Source organism: Crotalus tigris, unplaced genomic scaffold (assembly GCF_016545835.1).
Source record: "Crotalus tigris isolate CLP2741 ecotype Arizona unplaced genomic scaffold, ASM1654583v1 scf7180000018468.2839379, whole genome shotgun sequence".
Taxonomy (NCBI): Eukaryota; Metazoa; Chordata; class Lepidosauria; order Squamata; family Viperidae; genus Crotalus; species Crotalus tigris.
Window position 1 is genome coordinate 1,959,936 of NW_024097024.1, and position 20,157 is coordinate 1,980,092.

At 34.3% G+C, this 20,157-nt stretch overlaps 1 protein-coding gene across 30 annotated transcripts in view; it reads right to left on the minus strand.

Moving 5' to 3' along the window:
• Positions 1 to 20,157, minus strand: part of ABLIM1 (actin binding LIM protein 1) — a 209,196-nt gene that overhangs the window by 62,677 nt on the left and 126,362 nt on the right. For all 30 annotated transcript variants that reach the window (XM_039352749.1, XM_039352752.1, XM_039352744.1 and 27 more), the window contains exons 5-6: positions 13,205 to 13,331; positions 12,434 to 12,527 (exon numbers count right to left, since the gene is read on the minus strand). In XM_039352749.1, coding sequence (XP_039208683.1) covers positions 12,434 to 12,527; positions 13,205 to 13,331 — 221 coding nt within the window. The remainder of the gene's footprint in view (positions 1 to 12,433; positions 12,528 to 13,204; positions 13,332 to 20,157) is intronic.

A 20,157-nucleotide genomic window follows, 5' to 3' on the forward strand; every position in this document is an offset into this window, starting at 1 on the left:
ATATCTTTATCACATGAATCAAGATATTGTGATACTGTTCTACTTCTGTAACTGCGCTAATCAGACAGAATGGAAACTGGCAAAGTTCCAACTTACATCGTATAAAATGGAACTTAATCTATTGTTCTTTATATTGTAAATGGCAATAATTAATTAGTTTTTCATTATTTTAAGATGAATGTATACTTTTATATAAATTACCCTGTACTATTGCTTATACTCATTTGCGTATCAAATACCCTTACCTCTGAAATGAAGATAAAAGCTTTAAATGTAAAATTGTTTCATACTAGGGTACAAAAATAAAGGCTTTAAAAATGTAAGACTCTATCAGATAAAAAGGAATTGCAGGCTTAATTTTAGTGATAAGCTATGACTGTAACTTAAGCTAAAATTTTGTCTCAAATTTATGTGTAAGGAGATTTCTTTCCTTAACAATGGTAACTGTTGAGAATTACATTCTATTTCTAGCGATATAAGCATTGAGAAAGCCTACTAAAATAGTGTTAAGGTACAGATACATATCACAAAATTTTTCACTGTTAAGACAAATAAATAATGTAATGGAGAATTAACATGACATTACTTTAAAATAGTTTGCCTTTAAAATATGATAGCAATCCCTAAATCAGTTCAAGAAAGGACTATGGATATTTCAGAAACAGGAGTCATAACATAACTTGAAGGTTTTAGATGAAGGAAACTGTTCTAGATTGCAGGGATTTTAAAATGTATTTTAAATTACACAATTATCACTGATAAATGGCGACAAATAGAGTGTTTTCTGTTTGTGCTCTTTCACACAAAAGTTAATACTGGTAAGATAATTAAGCAGAATTATTAATGATAAAATTACTTTTCCCATAAAGCATTCATATCTCTATAGGCAAATTAGAGCAAGAGTGTCTGAGAGTTGTCTAAATTTATTAAGACAGATTCCAAATAGCACAAATATCAGTGTCTACAGCTGCCAAAATTTGCATACCATACAGTGAGATATCAGAAAGCTAATTTCTTCTCAATTAGTACATAATTCACTGAATCAGTGACTTACTTTCTGGAAAAACTATGTTTTCTTAACATACTAGTTAAGCTAACATTAGAACGTCTGAAAATCTATGAAATCTTCAATCCCAAAACTTTGGGTTTTTAATTTAAAACAACAACAACATACTTTTGCAAAGTATTGGCGAATCATGGATTCAGGCCTGCAGAAATGTAATTAAAATTGTCAGAAGTAGATTTAGCAGGCCGTCTGGCAAATATTCAAATTAAACCACTTTGGTTAAAAATTCAAACTAATTACTGGCTACGTTTATATGAAAAATATGTTTACAAATCATATTACTTAAAGAAAATATTCCTTTTAAAATCATTTTTATTGTTATAATGAAATCCTATGCCTGTCTACTTGGAAATAGGTCATAGGAGGTTTAACAGAATTTACTCCCAAGTATATATAGGATTGTGATCTTGAATGTGCTTAGCTTTGTCTATGAAGCATTGAAAATGCCCAGTCCTAGCTTAGGAATCCATATATGTAAATGTGTAGATATGTAAATGTATAGATATGACCTGGTATTTTCCCTGACTTTCATTTCTACTTCTAGGCTGTAAATGTTCTTGAAAGTATATGGTGAGAGATATTTGTCCTTTTGTCTGAGTAGGAGAACATAGTTTTCTAATACTTCTGATCTCATTCTGCACTTCTTTCCAAAAGAACTGCCATTGGGATGTAGATATCACAAGGGCTACTTCACTGCCAATGGATCTGGAGGAGAGGCTAATTACAAACATATCTTTTCTTTTGGCCAAAAAAATACATTTTTATGGTATTACAACTGAACAGCTGGGCTTCTTCTATTTTAATAATTCTATCCAATCATTTCAAAAATGATTACTTTTACTGAAACATGAAGCTACTTAAGATTGCACTCTATTTTTTCCACCACGAAATGGTTTCTTTTTGCACAGCAGTAAATCACTACACTGACACCTGGGTCTACTAATATCTTTGAAGATAGCCTATTTCTTTATACCTTGCCCTTGTTTTAATATGCTCTAGAGAGGAGTATATACTTAGAAACAGCTTAGCTTTATGCTGCTTAGGAGGTTATGACCCTGGAATGTTATCTAACAGAGACATTATTTCAGCTACTTCCAAAAGCTATAGATAATTTCTTTCTTTTCTTTTGTCTTTTTAACATGTTACAAATCTTGATTTTGGGATGCCATATTTTATAATGCCAAATCATTGTTTACTACTACTTAGCTTGGTAGCACTATGTAAATGTATTTGGAGATGGCACTTGTTTTTTCTTCCCTCTCACTAATACCTTAAGTGAGTTTCATCATTTTTCCAATGTGTGCTCATTTTTGTGAAACAAAATGAGAAAATTCTTACAATACAAGCAGTAAGGACTGGAAGACAAAACATCCCAAGGACTTCACTTCCTGAAAACAAGAAGAGCCAAAATAGGGAATGCTTTTTTAAAATTGGAGGTCATGTTTTGATCTTGAAATGTTCTCTTGAAATGGGGTGCTGTTGAGATTTGCTTCATTTCAAAACCAAGCAGGGACGTGACTTGACTTGACAGAAGGTTTGGCTAGCAGTAATCCTATTAAGAATTAGGATATACTGTATCTTTTCCTACCAGTCCCATTTGCTTTATTTATACTGTTACAATCTTTTAATTAACCCCACTGCCAATAGGGAGACTCCAGCAAGTTTGATAAGCAATCAAAAATAATACTAAAGAAATGTATTTCCTATTCTGATGTACAGCCATTCAACCAGTAAATACTGCAAGTTTCTGAGAATTTTCACAAAGTATCTGCACTTTCAGTTTATGAAAAAAATGAAGTATCATCAGATTCTTTTTTAATGATTTGGATAGCCTGGACAACTGGATCTATAAAATGTAGCATGGTACAATTTACAGAACCAAGGCAAATTCTCCTGGTGAGTCCATATATGTTTGTTATGTATGCATATGTAGTATTTCTCATTTCATGGAGAAAAAATGGGAAAGCTCTCCCCAAATGTCGTTCAATATACTGGGCTTTGATACGTGCCTGGAGAGTACAAAATTCAAAAAGAAAGGACTAGATATTTTATTAGGGAAAGCATTAAACATCCCAGGACTGACATTTGCTGATTATCCAAGGCTTTCATATCACCATTAAGGAAGAACTGTATCACAGTTGCAAATCATAGCCCAATAATATGGTTCCAAAAAAATAAAAAAAAATAATTCCTTTAAATGGAGGAATACAATATTTCTAAAATAATGCAAACAGATTAAACAGATTATATTTCAAGAGGAAAATTAAGGATGGCAGTAGATTTTTTAAATAAATGCATTAGAATATATCAACAGTTACTAAAAAAGATAGCAGTGGTATTTTTAGATGCTGAAAAAGACTTTGATAATTTGGGATAACCTTTCTTATTAGCAGTTTTAAAGAAAATGAACCCAGGAGAGAAGTTTAAATAGCAAAAATTAAAACAAGTAGAATACTTGGCATGAGTTGTTCAATGTGGAAAGGCCCACTGTATCCTTTATTATTTCTGACTGGTATAGATGTTTTCATAGACAAAATTCATACAGACAAATAAATATTTGGGATTAAAATTTAAGAAAAGGAATGCATGTTGAAATGCTACATGGATAATGAAGTACTAATCATTATGTAATTACAGAGTTCATAAGATAAGTTTTTGATGAATTTGCCAGATATAAAATGAGTGGGAGACACATCAAATATAATATCAAAATATTTCACCCCAAAAGATGCCATTTTAAAATCCTAGTATACCATACTGACATGGTCATCTACTTCCCCATATTTGAATGGTGGTGAGGAAGGATTTATTATTGCAGAATCTGTGGCCATTTCTCTTTCTTTGTTATTCTATGAGTTTGGTCATTTGTGCTTTCCCAAAAAAGACACTGAACTGAGCAGTGTATAATTTTCCCCAAGTGTATAATCTTTCCCCTTTTGAAAAACTGGTTTCTCACTTGCTACCCTTGTTGGATGCCATCCTACACACCTTTTTCTCTACTTGAACGGCAAAGAATTCATATCTAGTATGTGTTTCCTACATGTAAAAATGTCATTGCTATGTATGCTTCAAAATAGCACTATCAGTGTAAGACAGTCCCTCTTTGAAGGAAGCCCAGAGGACTAATTTATTATGGAATTATTTAACTAAACAAAAAGAAAAGCAATGGATTTATTTTTCCAAAGAGAGTTATATTTAGTGTAGCATAGTATTTAACAGTGTTTGTAAATAAATACAGTGATAACAGTAATCAGAAAAAATGTGTGATTGAACTTATGCAAGTAAATTAAAGGGCCCTCAAGCAACAGACACCCCCCCCTTTTCTTAATGAGTGAGTAGCTGGGACAATTACAGACCTGTTTTCATGTATTCTCCCAGAATTCTCTGCACTGCATAAGCAGCTAGTCAAAACTTCAAAGATGTGGAAAGGATGAATACATGAACACAATGCATTTTTGTATTTGCATTGTGAGATTGCACATGTCTTGTGGCTTGCTTAATGATTTGCTTGCTAGGTTTTGTCATTCAGTCCCCCACCCTGTCTCCTGCAGATTGATATGCAGCACCATAAAGATTGTGAGACAGTAGAATCCTTTGCACATTTATTAAAACTAAGAGGAAAGTTGAAAATAGTATGATTCTTTTGGAGTAATAAGAAAAGGATAGAGGTGATAGGCAAGATCAAGAGAAAAAAACCTTTAACATATTTGTAGAATTCTTTAGCAAGTGATTCCAGATTTTGAAAACAGATTCTTCCTGATTTCATTTCTCCCATCCTTTAAAAAAGGACAGTATTGACATCAATTTCTCTTTGCCTTGAAGAAGCAATTAACTGCTGTAAATTCTTTTCTTAAAGAGACTTCTTAAAGATTTACATGACAAACTGGGTTGGCAGCAAAAGAAGTATGATACTTTCCAGGCCAATCCAAAATTCATTACACCATATTCCCTGATTACATTCATCTATAATGTAATAATGATACACAAACTATTCTAGTTAGCATTATATGTGAACCCACATACCTTTTCTAAAGACTTCATATCCTTTCTGGTATTTCACTATTGCTTTGGCTCTCTTTTTTTTTCTTTTAAGTAATCAGTGAAGCATTTAACAGTAAATACATAAACTATAAAAACTATAACAACTATCACTTTCAAATTTTAAAGGAGCTGAATACAATACGCTTCACCTTTGCCCATGTCACAATGCTAATTTGTTCTACCCAATATGCAGGTAGTCCTGGTTTAATGAGCCTAATTGGGACTGGCAACTCTGGTGCTAAACTAAGCAAGTCACTAAATGGGAAATCGCATTTCATAATTTGGCTTTTGTTTGCCTCCTAACCACTTCTCTCCTTTGGAATGCTGGAGTGCCTGCTTTGTTGTTTTGTGCACACAAAGCAATGCAACTATGCCAGCAGTCTAGAGCTGGGAGCCATGGGCATGCTACACAAACAGCTAACTCTCTTGACACCTCTACCTTTCCAATCTCTCCATTTTGTAAGGTGGGGTAAAGCAAGGCGATTTCTGTAGGCAATCTTTCCTTTGCCTGGCCATTACCTGCCCTCGCAGAGCAGGAAGATTGAAGAGAAGAGATATCAAGAGAGTAAGATGTTTGCTCTTCCTCATATCAAAAGCTATGCAATCATATTAGCAGCAGAAAAGTTTCAGATAAACGGGAGGTTGCTTACAGAAATTGCTTGTATATTTTACCCCCTCCCTCCACAGAACAGAGAAATTGGAAAGGAAGAAGTTCAAGAAAATAGTGTAAGCTGCTTTGATAGCACACAGATACCTCCCAGCCCCAGCTGGCTGGTATGATTATATTGCTTTTGATGTATGCAAGAACAATCAGCTTATTCTCTTACAATGCTTTTCTCTCAATCTCTCTACTCTGCAAAAGGTGGAAGGGGGAGAGAAGAAAACTAAAAGACAAGAATATTGATAGTAATGACGATCAAATAATTGTGGAATGCTGCAAAGGTCATAAATGGTGATAAATTGGACATAAAGTTGTTTTTCAGCATAGTTGTAACTTCAAATATTCACTGAATCAGTGCTTAACAAGTAAGGACTACTGACATTTTCTAAACAAGTTGCAGATTAAGGCTGCACTTTAAAGCTGTGCAGTACTTTGTACTCAATAAAGGAGAATATTTGTAGCTCAGGATTCAAATGAGGTCTCCTTGGTGCTCTCTGAGCTTGGTTGTTTTTTGCAGACATTTCATTACCCAAGTTAGGTAACATAATTAGTGCTAGTGATCAAGACTAGCACTGATGATGTTACCTAGTTTGGGTAATGAAATGTTTGCAAGAAAACAACCAAGCTCAAAGAGCCCCAAGGACCTCTCACTTTGGATTCAGTCTCCAAAAAGTACTTTGGTATATACAAAGGAAGTATCTGTAACATTTTAAAGCAGCTACGACCTTCTTTGGACTTTTGTACTTTCCAGAGATTGAATCCAACTACCACACATCCATACTAAAAAATCCTTAACCTGTTTAAGTAAATTAGATTATGGATAAAATAAATACTTACACATGTATAATGAACAATTATCTACTAGCCCATTTTGAAATAAAACAAAGAGGAGAGGAGAGGAGGAGAGGAAAGAAAGAAAGAAAGAAAGAAAGAAAGAAAGAAAGAAAGAAAGAAAGAAAGAAAGAAAGAAAGAGGAAGGAAGGAAGGAAGGAAGGAAGGAAAGAAAGAAAGAAAGAAAGAAAGAAAGAAAGAAAGAAAGAAAGAAAGAAAGAAAGAAAGAAAGAATACTAAAACTACTTGGAAGGAATAGGAATAAAAGGTATTTGGATCCTGGGATTCTACAGGTACATTTATTGTTCATCAGGAAATCTGGCCAATGTTTTTTGGACAGGCAGTCTAACATCAGAGCATCAAAGTCTGGTGTAATGGTTAAGGCATCAGGCTAGAAATCAGGAGATTCCTAGTTTCGCCTTTGGCACAGAAGCCAGGTGGCTGACTTTGGGCCAGCATTGTCTCTCTAGGCCAGAGGTGTCAAACTCACCATGTCACGTGATGTGTTGCGACGTATCGCAACTTTTTTCCCATTGCCGGAGATGGGGTGGGCGCGGTTTCAGCATGATGCATCTGGCCCGCAGGCCAGCAGTTTGATACCCCTATTCTAGCTCAATCCATCTCACAGGGTTATTGCGGAGAAAATAGAAGGAGAAAGGACTATTATGTACTTCACGGTCTTGAGTTACTTATAAAATAATAATGGTTGGATAAAAACCTAATAAATAAATAAATATCAGAAGAGAGCTCACACAGAAAAGCTTAATCTTTTCTTTCTTCTTAAATGCCACGAATGGTCACAAGCTTCTACAAAAATAATATTTCAGTTTCATAAAATATATGCAAGATTCTGCTTCAACGTCCTCTGATAGTGCCCATTAGCAATTTGTAAATATGTTGGTTGATGTTGATAGAAATCAGGCCACAAACTGGTACCCAAATCCCTGTCCCAAACCCTTTGCTGATACTTTTTCAAAATCTTGTATCTGAAATAGGGTCAAGCGTGAGCTTGAAATCTTTCTGCAACTGAAATATCTGTAGATATGCTGCTGGTTGCCATAGATTAGAATCACACGCTTTTATCAAAAGCAAAAACTGTAATTTATATATAACAGTATTTATATATAGATACCATAAGATGCTTTGTACAGATAAGTACTTATATCAAAACATTTGTATCCTACTTCTCTTTAAAAACAATAGTGCATAATCAATTACAATAGAATGAAAAACAACAACAAACCCACATCTTTTAAAAGAGTGTCTTTGTAAACTAAGTCCTAAATCTGGACCTATATTTTCATTTTCAGATCCTAATAATTAAAACTAGGCTGTTATCTATCTCAATATTCCATGTGAGTAATGATTGTGTATGTGTGTGCATATACACATGAATCAGTTTTAGGTTAAAAAAAATCTCTTTCACCAAAGTATGCATGAATTATAATTACCCTCTCACTTTCTATATGCTTACTTAAAGGAAGGTACATGGGCTCTAATATTTCTCCCACGCTGATGTATTAATTCTTTGGATTATTCTTATTCTTATTCTTATTATTATTATTCATGATTGCTTCTATATAAACTAAATAGAGAAACATTTGTCCCTCATATTTTTTAAAATAAATAGAAATAGTGCTGATTAATAAGAATTTTAAAAAGTTTTAACACACACACACACACACAATTTATTCCTTGGCACAGTTTAATATCTATACTTCTCAAGACAAGAAGTCACACTAAATTCACACAAATGTATTTTGTTCTGGTTATTTGTTTGCTATATGGTAACAACAGTTGGAATAGTTACTCTAACCTTCCTTCCCTCATTTACTCTTCCATTAAAGTTGCATGCTTTATTTAAATAATTGTAATGCTGCATATTCAACAATTCTTTCAGGAAGATTAATTTACCTTCTGCTAAGACTTCTTTGATATATTTTTTTAAAACGTCACCATTCAATATGTTGCATCTTCCATTTCCCTCTGACTCCCTCAAATAACTGTGAGAGTCATCTTGCTGACATGAAATAACTTCCAGATCATTTTATCACAGGAAAAACTCTGGCAATATTGTTCCTAATCCAAAGTACAGTCCTCTCTTCTTTCAAAATAACAACCCTGTAGTCTGGTCCCGATTATTCACTCACAGTGCAGAAACAGAAAGATTTTTCTAACTTTTTGGTTGAAGCTAGTAATAAACGGATCAGTCCATTATGGAAAAAAGAAAAGGGGATGCCTATTGCTTAAGGTGAGACAGTACCATTTGTCTACATTTACCTAAGTAGCATGTAGTAATTTTAGTAGAACTGTTCAGAACATTGCTTCTGAATGTTCCTGCTGAAGCTAGGACCTTGGGGACTTGGTTTCCTTCTACTATCAAACAAAGCAAAGGATCAATTCTTCTCAAAGCAGATAAACTGTATTTTGTGTGTTAATGAGTTGATATGTATTATAACATATATCTAAATCTCTTCTGTTCACGTTAAAGAGTCCTTACATTTATAACTGATTTTTAAAAAGTGCCTTTAATTCAGGAGTGTCAAACTGCTGGCCCACAGACCGGATGCAACATAGCGAAACTGTGCCCATGGCTATGGCAAAAAGTCACGATACGTTGAGTTTGACACCCCTGCTTTAATTCAATTATCTTGATAAGATTCCTATTAAGCTATATTGCAACATTATGTGAGCAGAATATTTAACAGCAAATACCTAATTAACATATTTCTCTATGTATACTGTGCATACTATGTTTATTGTGTAGATATAATTTGGGTTTTGCAACTGGTCTTTGAAAACTTTGTATGATGTATTTATTTTTATTAAGTGTTTAATGCCAACTTTCCCTGGCAAGTAGTTAGCTCAACTTTATTACTAAATCTGCAATCTAAGTGGCTTAGCAACCAGGTTGAATTAATTGTAATTTCAGATTTGGCAGCTTAATTCTTTTTCAGTGAGATTTCATTCCTTAAGGGAAAAATACTGATATAATTCTAATTAGTCAAATTTTAGTAGAAAAGATAGACAGATATAAATGTAGTGTGTAACATCTGTCAAGTATCTTTCCTGAACTGAAAACAAGTGATATAACTGGACAGCCATTTGTCTGAAATGGTATAGGGTTTCCTGCCTGAGCAGGGGGTTGAACTAGATGACCTCCAAGGTCCCTTCCAACTTTATTATTATTATTATTATTATTATTATTATTATTATTATTATTATTACCACTACTACAACTACTACTACTACTACTACTAATATTACTACTACTACTCCCCATGTGGTCTTAAAAAACCAATTTTAAGTTTAAAGCTACTAAAAGAATCAGATACAGAATTCACCATCTATAGTGACTATAGCGGCTCCAAAGACAGTTTTGTGCATACAAGTAGTCCTCGATTTACAACAGTTCACTTAGTGACTGTCTGAAGTTACAACAGCACTAAAAAGTGATTTATTAACATATTTCACCTTCATGACCGTTGTGGCATCCCCATGGTCACAGGATTTACATTTGGACGGTTGACAACTGACTTATATTTATGACAACTGCAGTGTCCCAGAGTCATGTGATCTCCTTTTGTGACCTTCTGAAAAGCAAAATCAATCTGGGAAACCAGATTCACTTAACACCATGCTACTAATTTAAGAACTGCACTGATTCACTTAACAAATGTTCTTAGCAACATAGATTTTGGACTAAATTGTGGTTGTAAGTTGAGAACTACCTGTAATGTTGGCATTTGAACCCTTGCTCCTTCATGGGTACCCATGCTATCTGTGAGGGACAATGGCCTGGGATTGGATTCTTGAAAATGATAATGGACACAGCTAAGACTGGCATATCTATAACTCCTTGTTCTCTCCCACATCCAAAACAGAAATCTGACCTAGCAGGTCTTATCTTGCACAAGATTATCTACTTGTTGCACAAAGTTGGACTGACAGATCAAGGTTCTTTTTTTGGCAAAGAAATGGCTGTTTATAAAGAAAATTTCTACTCCCCAGATTGTCAGAAGATGAGTCAGAAATAAACTTGTTGCTATGTTATGTACCTTAAAATAAATTCATTCATTCATTCATTCTCTCTCTCTCTCTCTCTCTCTCTCTCTCTCTCTCTCTCTCTCTCTCTCTCTCTCTCTCTCTCTCTCTCGTTTGTGTGAGGTATGGAACATTTTAATAAGCATCTCTCAATTTTATTCCACTCACTATGATGTTTGACTGTCTTGAATAAGAATATTCTGTTTCAATCAAAATTCCCTCTGTGATTCATTACCCTAATACCTATCTCTTTTTTGCTCCCCATCATGGCATTTTGCGCAATAAATAAAAACCATTTTTGATGGCAGCTGATTCCTGACCATTTTTGTAATGAAACAATGTTCTAGATAAACAAATCAGAATGTGAGCATCACAGAGGCCCAGAATTACAATGAAGTGAACTCAAGTCCTTCAGCTCTACTCCCAGGAAAAAAAAATTTGTTCCAAACATTTGGCCAAAGTTGATCCACACCCTTTACATTTATCTTCAAAATTCCTTACAAAATTACAATTCTTTATACAAGACTTGGATCCAAATAAAGTAAGAAATGACTTTTCCAAACTTTCCAGTTGTCAGATGATGGTATTTTCCAATATACCAAAAAAGGAGAGACTATTTTTAATGGTGGCCCTTTGACTGGGGAATGTATTCCCAATGGAAACACAATTGACTTCTTTTCAACTTCAGGTTAAAAACCTAGGCAGTTTAAATTAGTTTATTTCTATTGACTGATGTATGTTTTATGACTTCTATACTGTTTTGGCATTTTAAAACATTTTGCTAAACATTTAGAACCTATTAAAATATATATTCACATTAAGTCTAAGAGTTAATCAATTTAAAAATGCAAATTATTTCAGCAGCCTTCCTCTACGTCTCAAAACAAAATTGTACATTTTCTGAAGTAAAGCAATTCTTGTTTGTATTATATTTAAAAGTACTATTATGAAAAAATTGGGGGTTAGTTATAGTCTCTATCCATAGAATTACTTCTTTACAAAATCTAGTGCTGCCCTCTGGTGTTTACTTCCTACTTTTATAGTACTCCTTACTATAAGTGAAATGAAATACTATATGTTTATAACAAAACTTACCATGGAGTCTTAAATAATATATACCGAGGAAAGATTTTTAAAATACACAAAGTTAGACAAATACTTAAAATAATAAGTAGCCAAAAATTGAAAATATTCAAACATCATAAAATGTCACATAGTATCTCCATTTTGCTGTAGTAAAGCCTCATTTGTAAATTAATGGTAGAGTTTGGAAGATCAGGAATAGATGCTGGATTGCCCTACACAATAGTATTTCCTCCTCCTTCTTCTGCTCTATACTGAAAGATAAGTGTAATTAGGTAGTGATTGCTTTTGTTAACTTTAAATCTTACTATATATTTTTGTAACACATAATCCACCATAATTCAACCTACTAAACCTTATGAGGAAAATCTGGACTGTTTATATCCAGATGACCATACAAGTTAATGGAGAGTTACTTCATTATAATCTTGTATTACTCAAGATTCTTATAGGACATATATGTAAGCACAAGATATGCCAAAGATTTCTTCACTGTGTAAAGGCCTTGCTGCTCAGTGCTTCTGATGTCAAACAACATGTAGGTTTCCCCCCCAAAACATGAAGCCTGGTCATAGTCCATTTACATTAAATAATATGTACCTTTTGTTCCTATATAACATAAAAATACACATAAATCTATAGATATACATACATTTGTGAAATACATATATAACAAACAGCTACACATAAAGTTGCATATTACTTACTTCTAGGACTTTCCCAGTGATGAACTGGTGGCATGCTTCACATTTGACCCCAAAGAGAACTTGATAGTCCTTTTCACAGTAAGGGGCACCATCTCTGAATGTAACCCACAAGATACAAATTAGCTTCACTAATACTCTATAGAATACACATTATTTTACGTCCATTCCCTTCTTTGTCTTTGTCTTTTGGGTTGAACACAACAAAGGTATTAATAATGGTGCATAATAGCATTAAAGGCAGCTTCTTAGATTTCTCATCAGCTATGTCTCATCCTTCACTTATTACTATTGAACATAAACACATTTTTCACAATCAGAGAATGCAAACATTAAGTGTTAAATTATGGCAAAAAAAATATCCAGGTTTAAATTTTTTTCTTCAGCTAGTAAACTCATTAAGTAGCCATCTCTTGACCTAATTTAGCCCCAAAGGATGTTGTAATAACAATATGACAGAGAAGGAACAATAGCAAGTAAATGCATGCCTTTGACAAGTTTGTTCTCAGCAATCAGAGAACAGAATATCTTACTACATGTTCTGATGTGATGTCACATGGGGGATAACATAACACATGCGGGTGGGGGGGGGGTTTCTCCATGGTTCAGATGATGCTTCCCTTACAGGAGTAAGTTCTGAAGGGCAAAGAAATTATTCATACCTGAATAAAGGACATATATTTTGAGTCCTCTTTGCTCTTTATAACAGTAAAGGATTTAAATGCCAGTTGTTTAAAAACCCTTTCAAATATTTTATTTTCTATATGGACTTACTTGCTGATGTATTCTCCAGTTAGAACCTTCGCACAGGCCTTGCACTTGAAGCACCCAAGATGCCACTGCTTGTCCAAAGCAAGCAAGGCTTGTCCATTTTTTATATCTCTTCCACAGCCTGCACAATCTGCAAATAAACCAAGACATATATATCAGGTCACTCAATTTTACTGATCCATATTTACTTACTCCCAGATTAAACCACCTGTTATCATTTTAAAGCAACTCAACAAAAGAAGCTTTCTGAATGTTATATTGATTCATAAATATATTTTTATATATATATTTATATACATGCACATTATACATATACAATACATACATTTTTCTGTGTGTTTGTATGTGTGTGTCCTTACAGAAGGGTCTTCTATGAAAAGCAACTGACAGTTTTCTATCTATCATCTATGATGATTTTAATTTTATATGCTGGTTTAACAATAATAAATTATTTATTTTAATTTTCTATATAATTTCTGCAGTTTGATTTTGCTTTTCTGCATTTTCTGCATTTAATTTTGCATATAATTTCTAGAAATAAATATATTTTCCTAGGAGGTTAACAATCCTATTTTCCATCTCTCTCTCTCTACTAATTGATCTTTACACATTATCTCATTTCAATCCTCTGGGTGGCAGCAACATTCTAAATGTTTATATAAAAATAAAATAAGAGGGAAACATTAAAACTACCCAACATTTTATTATAATAAAATTGTGATATTAAACAGTTTCTTTAAATAGATTTCAGTACAGAATCAAGGGACTTCCTTTTCAATTACAAAGCATTTCTTTCCCTCGCAAATGAAGACAATTTTTTTCCTATCTAATGAAAATAAGCGACCAGGAAAGTAAATATGTGCATGTGTTATCTTTTAATATTTCATTTTTACAATTAATTAATATTTGCCTATTTCCCTGAGTTTTCTTGGAGGTTTCCTGTACAATACCAGGATTTCAAGACCACAGAAAGTTGACTAGGTACCTTAAACTGCTGATATATTCCATTTAAAAAAATCATATAATGGATCCAGAACATTATGCTTAGCGCAATATCAATATCAATGAGAATTAAATTGGGCATGTCTAACATGCCTCAGAGAATCACTGTGGTATAATAGTTAAGATGTCTGTCTGGAAACCAGATAATTTGTGAGTTCTACTCTCACTTTAGGCACAAAGCCAATTGGGTGATCTTGGGCCGGTCACTCTCACAACCCTAAGGAAGCAGGCAATGGCAAGCCATATATGAAATCTTGGCAAGAAAACTGCAGCAAGTAGTCCATTGTCTCTCTCACACCCACCTAACCACACATACACTCACCCATACACACACAAACATCTTGTCTCAGTGAATTCATTAAGTCTAATTATAAGCATTTTTAAATTTAATCCAATCAAGCTATAATGAATGTGGCACTAGATCTTGGATGTGTCAGTATCTGGATATTGTTACACTCCATCTCTCATAATATCTGCCTATTGGCTATCTTGCCTGTCAATGCTCAGCAGTACAGCATCTGTTTTGCATGCAGAAAGTCCAAAATTATTTCCTTGACATTTCGAGGGGGGGGGGGCTGGGAAAATTTCCATTCAAAACCTTAGAGAATCATTACCAGTTAATTAAGTCATAATCAATCCTGATAATTGACATAATCCAGTCAGATTCTGCTCCTACTAGAAGGGAGGCAGGCTCCCTACCTGTGGACCTACAAATAATTGTTGAATTATTTCTCTTATGCCACAATCTTCTTGCATTTTAATGCTGTTTTTAGCAGAAAAAATGTCAGACGTATTTTAAGTTGAATTGGATGTACCCTTAATCTTCATCAATTAGCACAGATCAGCTGTCCTCAAATGATCTTGATTCACAATATAAACTTTGAGTGGTCTATCTTTTAACTTACACAATTGCTGCAAGATAATTGCAACATTCCTAGTGCTCTCTTTCATATCAAATCAAGCAGCTATTCAACTGAATTCAAGTAGTCATTCAAAATAAAAAAAAATTAAGATTTGTGGTGTTTAATTATAAAGCTTCTCTATGTTCTCAAAAACATATTCACATTTAAAACAGGAAAAATAATTAAATTTTAACAATTAGTCTGTTCTTTTCAAAAAATCCAATTTTAAAAATTGCTTCAAAAGCATAGCAATCTTTCTTTTCAAATCTTCTACATTATAAAATCTTTGACAGGCACATTTATCTTGCTTCTAGAATAAATCTAAATGTTGTACCTCACAAGCAAGAAAATAAAGTACTCAAGAAGAATAGATTATGATGCCACCTATAAATTGTCAAGAGGTTTTGAGCTTTCAAATGCATAATTTAATGGTATGATAAATATAAGAAGCAAAAGCAAGATGAAGGTCAGGGCGTGAAATAGAGGCACAAGAGAATAGAGAATCGTAATGATGCATGAATCTTGCTGCTTTTCCAAAAGGACTAATGCATCATGGGTGTTTAAGAATATGCTTTTTTGTTATCTAGGATGAAGGTAAAATGCTGCTTCAAAGGATGATCATAAACAATCAAACTGACATGTAACCATTGCTGTGGGACTACCAAAGTGCATATTATATATACTGCCAATCCCTCAATTATAAAACTCTTTGAAAATAGTAACTGGCTTATAGTTCCTCTAAAAAAATCTGATCGTTGTTTTTATTTCTGGTATTACATATGAACACCACAATGTATTTTTAAAAGTGCGTTGGTAACATACTTTTAAAATTACTAAATAACTGAAAGATTTAAATAAATTATGAAAATGTGTTAAATAACCTAAAGTGGAAAAGGTATTTTCAAACTTTCAGATTTTAGAGAACACTTTATTCATGAATACATCAATAATTGAGCAATATCCACTGTAAGACCTTTGCATATTCTGCAGAATATGAGATGTGCTTTAGAGTGCATAGAGCAGCTTCTATTAACAACTCTCTAAATCAATTGGGCCATTATCATCTAGCAACTGATATCTGACAAAGAAAGTGGATTCTATGCACCCTTATTTATCAGCATTGGAAAGGTAAATAAATAGCCCCAACTCTTCAGTATTCTGCAGAATTAATGTTATTAAAAATTTATGAATAATGCATTCTTGATATTGATAGCAATAGATGATTATAATGAAATTGAAATGCTCATTTAGAATAACTCGTAACAAATTTATTCAGTGTAGGATGAAGGCTGTTTACTGAAGATTAGGGAGCACCATCTACCATACCATTGCAGTAAGGTTTGGTAGACAGATGTTTATTTTGACTTCCCAGTAACAGAACGACTGGTCCAAATACACACAGCTGGATTCTGTGACGAAAGAAAGACTAGAATCTGGGTTGTCCTAACTCAGTTTGGCTCCTTAACAGTTACACAGCATTGGTTTCCATGTATGCAAATATACTGTGAATATATACCTTATGCCTTTTTATTTTATTTATTTTTACTTATTTATATCCTGCCTTTATTATTTTTATCAACAACTCAAGATGGCAACCATGCCCAATACTCCTTCTTATTGTTTTCCCCACAACAACCCTGTGAGGTGAGTTGGGCTGAGTGTGTGTGACTGGCCCAAGGTCACCCAGCTGACTTTCATGGCTACGGCAGGAATAGAACTCAGTCTCCTGGTTTCTAGCCTGCTACCTTAACCACTAGACTAAACTGGCTCTTCTTTGTTTGTTTTCATTTCATTCTTGTTTTCTAAATCTGTATGCTGTTTATATTTTTTCTATTTGTTTTTCTATTCAAGAAATAAAAGTGTATACATACATAAACACTTTGCAAAGACTTCTCTGAACAATACAAGGCTGGACAATCAATATTTTAATCAACTACCAGTCCTTAAAGCTTGTCTATCTATACCTCACTATTTGATAAGATCCAGTTTGGAAACTACTTTTAGAGTGACCTTCTGCAGCCATGATCTTCAAATGTGTCCCATTTGCAGTTACCCAAATTCTAAGTCAGCATGGTTCACATAAATCAACTTGAAAACATCAGGTTGGGGAAGGCTGGTCTAAACAGTTTGATTTGTTCATCTGTTACCAAGATTGCAAAGTTTGCATTAACTAGAACCTAAATAAAGGGTTTCAAAAGATTCCACAGAAATATTTCCTTATGGCTTATTTATAAATAAATATAAATATAACTTTTAAAATAAAACAGCAACTAGAAACAGTAACACTATGCTAGAAAATAACAACAGGACAGGGACAAGGCAAGGCAAGGCATGCTATATTTGAGCCCCTTCTAAGCTTTTATTCCCATTTCTCTTCTCTTTTTTATTTTTGTACAAGGGTGTATGTGAAAGAGGAACAGAGTAATAACCTCCACATAGTTGGCAAGGAAAGAAAAGAGAATGGAACAGAAAGCCTGGGTGTGTCATGTAACTGACAAAAGTAAAGTAGTACAACCTGCAGATGTGCAATCACTTGCCAGAAATGATGTTAGCAGATGCAATCTTTTCAAAACAAACACATTAATGGACTAATTGTAAAGGGCACTAGCAAGAAATCTCAAACTTGAAGAAAATGAATATACACCTATATGCTGTAATAAAACCAAGCTTATTGCCTAATTCTGGGTGTTGGCTTTTTCCCCAGCTCCTTTATGTAACTTTATAAACGTTTTATGACATAATCAGATCCTAGTTGCTGAAAGTAAACTGCCTAGGAAATTAATTATACAGCCTTCCAAATTTCACGGGATAAAACTAATTCATGTCAGAAGGAGGAACTTTTATGCCCAAATTCAGAAATCAACTGCAAATAAAAGCCGGGCCTGATCTCCAATAGGAATAACATCATATTTGCTTCCAACAACTGTTGTGCCATTTCAAAAAAAGGAAGACTCGGAGAGCTGTTAGTGGAGAACAGAAGTTTCTGATAGGGATGCTCTAAGTACAGACTTACATCTCTATTGTGCTCCTTCTAAGGAGTATCTGTGCCAACAGAACAGCACAGTAAATGATAATATGATGAATTTCCCCTCTGCATTTCAGACCTCAAGGAGACCAAGACTAATAAAAATTGTTGCCAGGTAATGTTTTGGAGTTAATTCTTGAGACAGAGAGACGTGTGTGTGTGCGCCTGTGTACGTGTGTGCCTTTCTTAAAGGCTTTTCGATTTTCAATCAGTAAGCAAACGGGATAGTTTCCAAGATGATCCAAGCTTTGGATTACAACAATGACTCAGTGTTCTTTCTAAAAGGACAAAAAAACAACTCTAAATTTTCAGGCTAATGGACAGAAACAATACGACATTCTCATTTCCAAGGTTCTTTCACACTTGAGAGAAAAAAAGAACAAATTTACAAAAGCCATGTCATTTGCCCAGAAGCATCTACGCGTCATAGAAGTTTCAAGGAAGAGAGTCAAAACAACTTTGCAGACATGTAATATATTACAAGGCTATGGGAAGATGGTATTTAAAAGGCAGCCTGATTTAACTCATTTCCGCTGAACTTGAAAAGATGTGCCATTTTCTAGGCTGTTTGTTGGTTGGGAAAAAGATATTGAGATTTGCTGACTAGAAACAATTTCCTGTGTCTCAAAAAAATATGGTATCAACATTTCCAGCATTTTAAAACAAAATGCACAATATTCAAGCATGGAACCAACCATCCCAACCATTTTGGATGTATAGTACTTATATATCATTTGGCAAACTTGTAAGATTTCATTTATTTAAAAAAAATGAAGGTGGACTTGGGCCAAACAGGTAATCCTTGACTTATGGCCACAATTGGGATCAGGATTTCCACTGCTAGGCAGGGTGGTTAGGTGAAATGTGCCTGATGTCAACTCTACAAATGCAGCCATTTTTCCAACTCATTTTTGGTTGCTACATAGAATGGAGGGAGGGGGTTGCCCAGGTGCTTTGTTAGTCTAAATAATCTTTTGTCCCGTGGGAATCAAGGTCATCGGCTGCCCCTGAGACTGCAGGCTGGGCGTTGCATAAAAAGCCTGTCAAGAAAGTGTATTGGGGAATGTACCGTAAATGCCGGCGTATAAGACGACTTCTGCGAGCGCTGAAATCGGCGCCAAAGACGGGTGTCGTCTTATACGCCGAGTCGTCTTATACGCCGGAAATACTGGTAGTTTCCGGCGTATAAGACGACGTTCTAGGAATGCGGCCTGGCTATAAAGACGGGGGTCGTCTTATACGCCGGGTCGCCTTGTACGCCGGCATTTACAGTAGTTGATTGCATAGTTATAGGGGTGGGATTTTTTAACTTTGTATTGGGGAATTGTTACATGTGTCTCCAGGGTTGGTTTCACTCTTGACTAATAAACATGTTCTTTGAGGAATTTGCAAGCCTTGGAGTTCTGCTTTATTTGTCTCTGTCTGTCAGAACCTTGACATCTGATTATACAACCTTTTTTGTAATCATTGTTAAGCAAATCACTGTGATTATTAAGTGAATCATGTGGTTGTTAAGTGAATTCAGTTTTCCTCTCCCCCTCTTGACTTTGCTTGTCAGAAGGCAGCTGGAAAGGTCGCAAATGGTCATCACAATGGCAACTGTAAATACATGCTGATTGTCTGAATTCTCATCACATAACAAGACTGTAGGATGCTGCCACAGTCCTAAGTGTAAGACTTAAGCCAGATCTCCAATCCATCTTTAATGAAATGCAACTTGAATCTGGCTTTTTCTCTTTAAGCTATCCCCTTTTTTAAACCAAAAAGACATATTGATATTATAGCAATAACATCACAGCAACTGTCCCCAAAACTGAATTATATTTCAGCTTTGTAAGATTTCAATCTTACAAGCCTTTAGGGAATCCCATCAAAACATGAAAAAAACTTAACAGTAATTCTACTTGACCCTTCTATAAGACAATGTTATATTCAAACTTTCAGATGCTCTTTCAGTGATATTCTCCCCCAAATGAAGCCTCAGGCTCAAGTCAGTTACCTAATATCTGACCATTTACAGCCCGAAT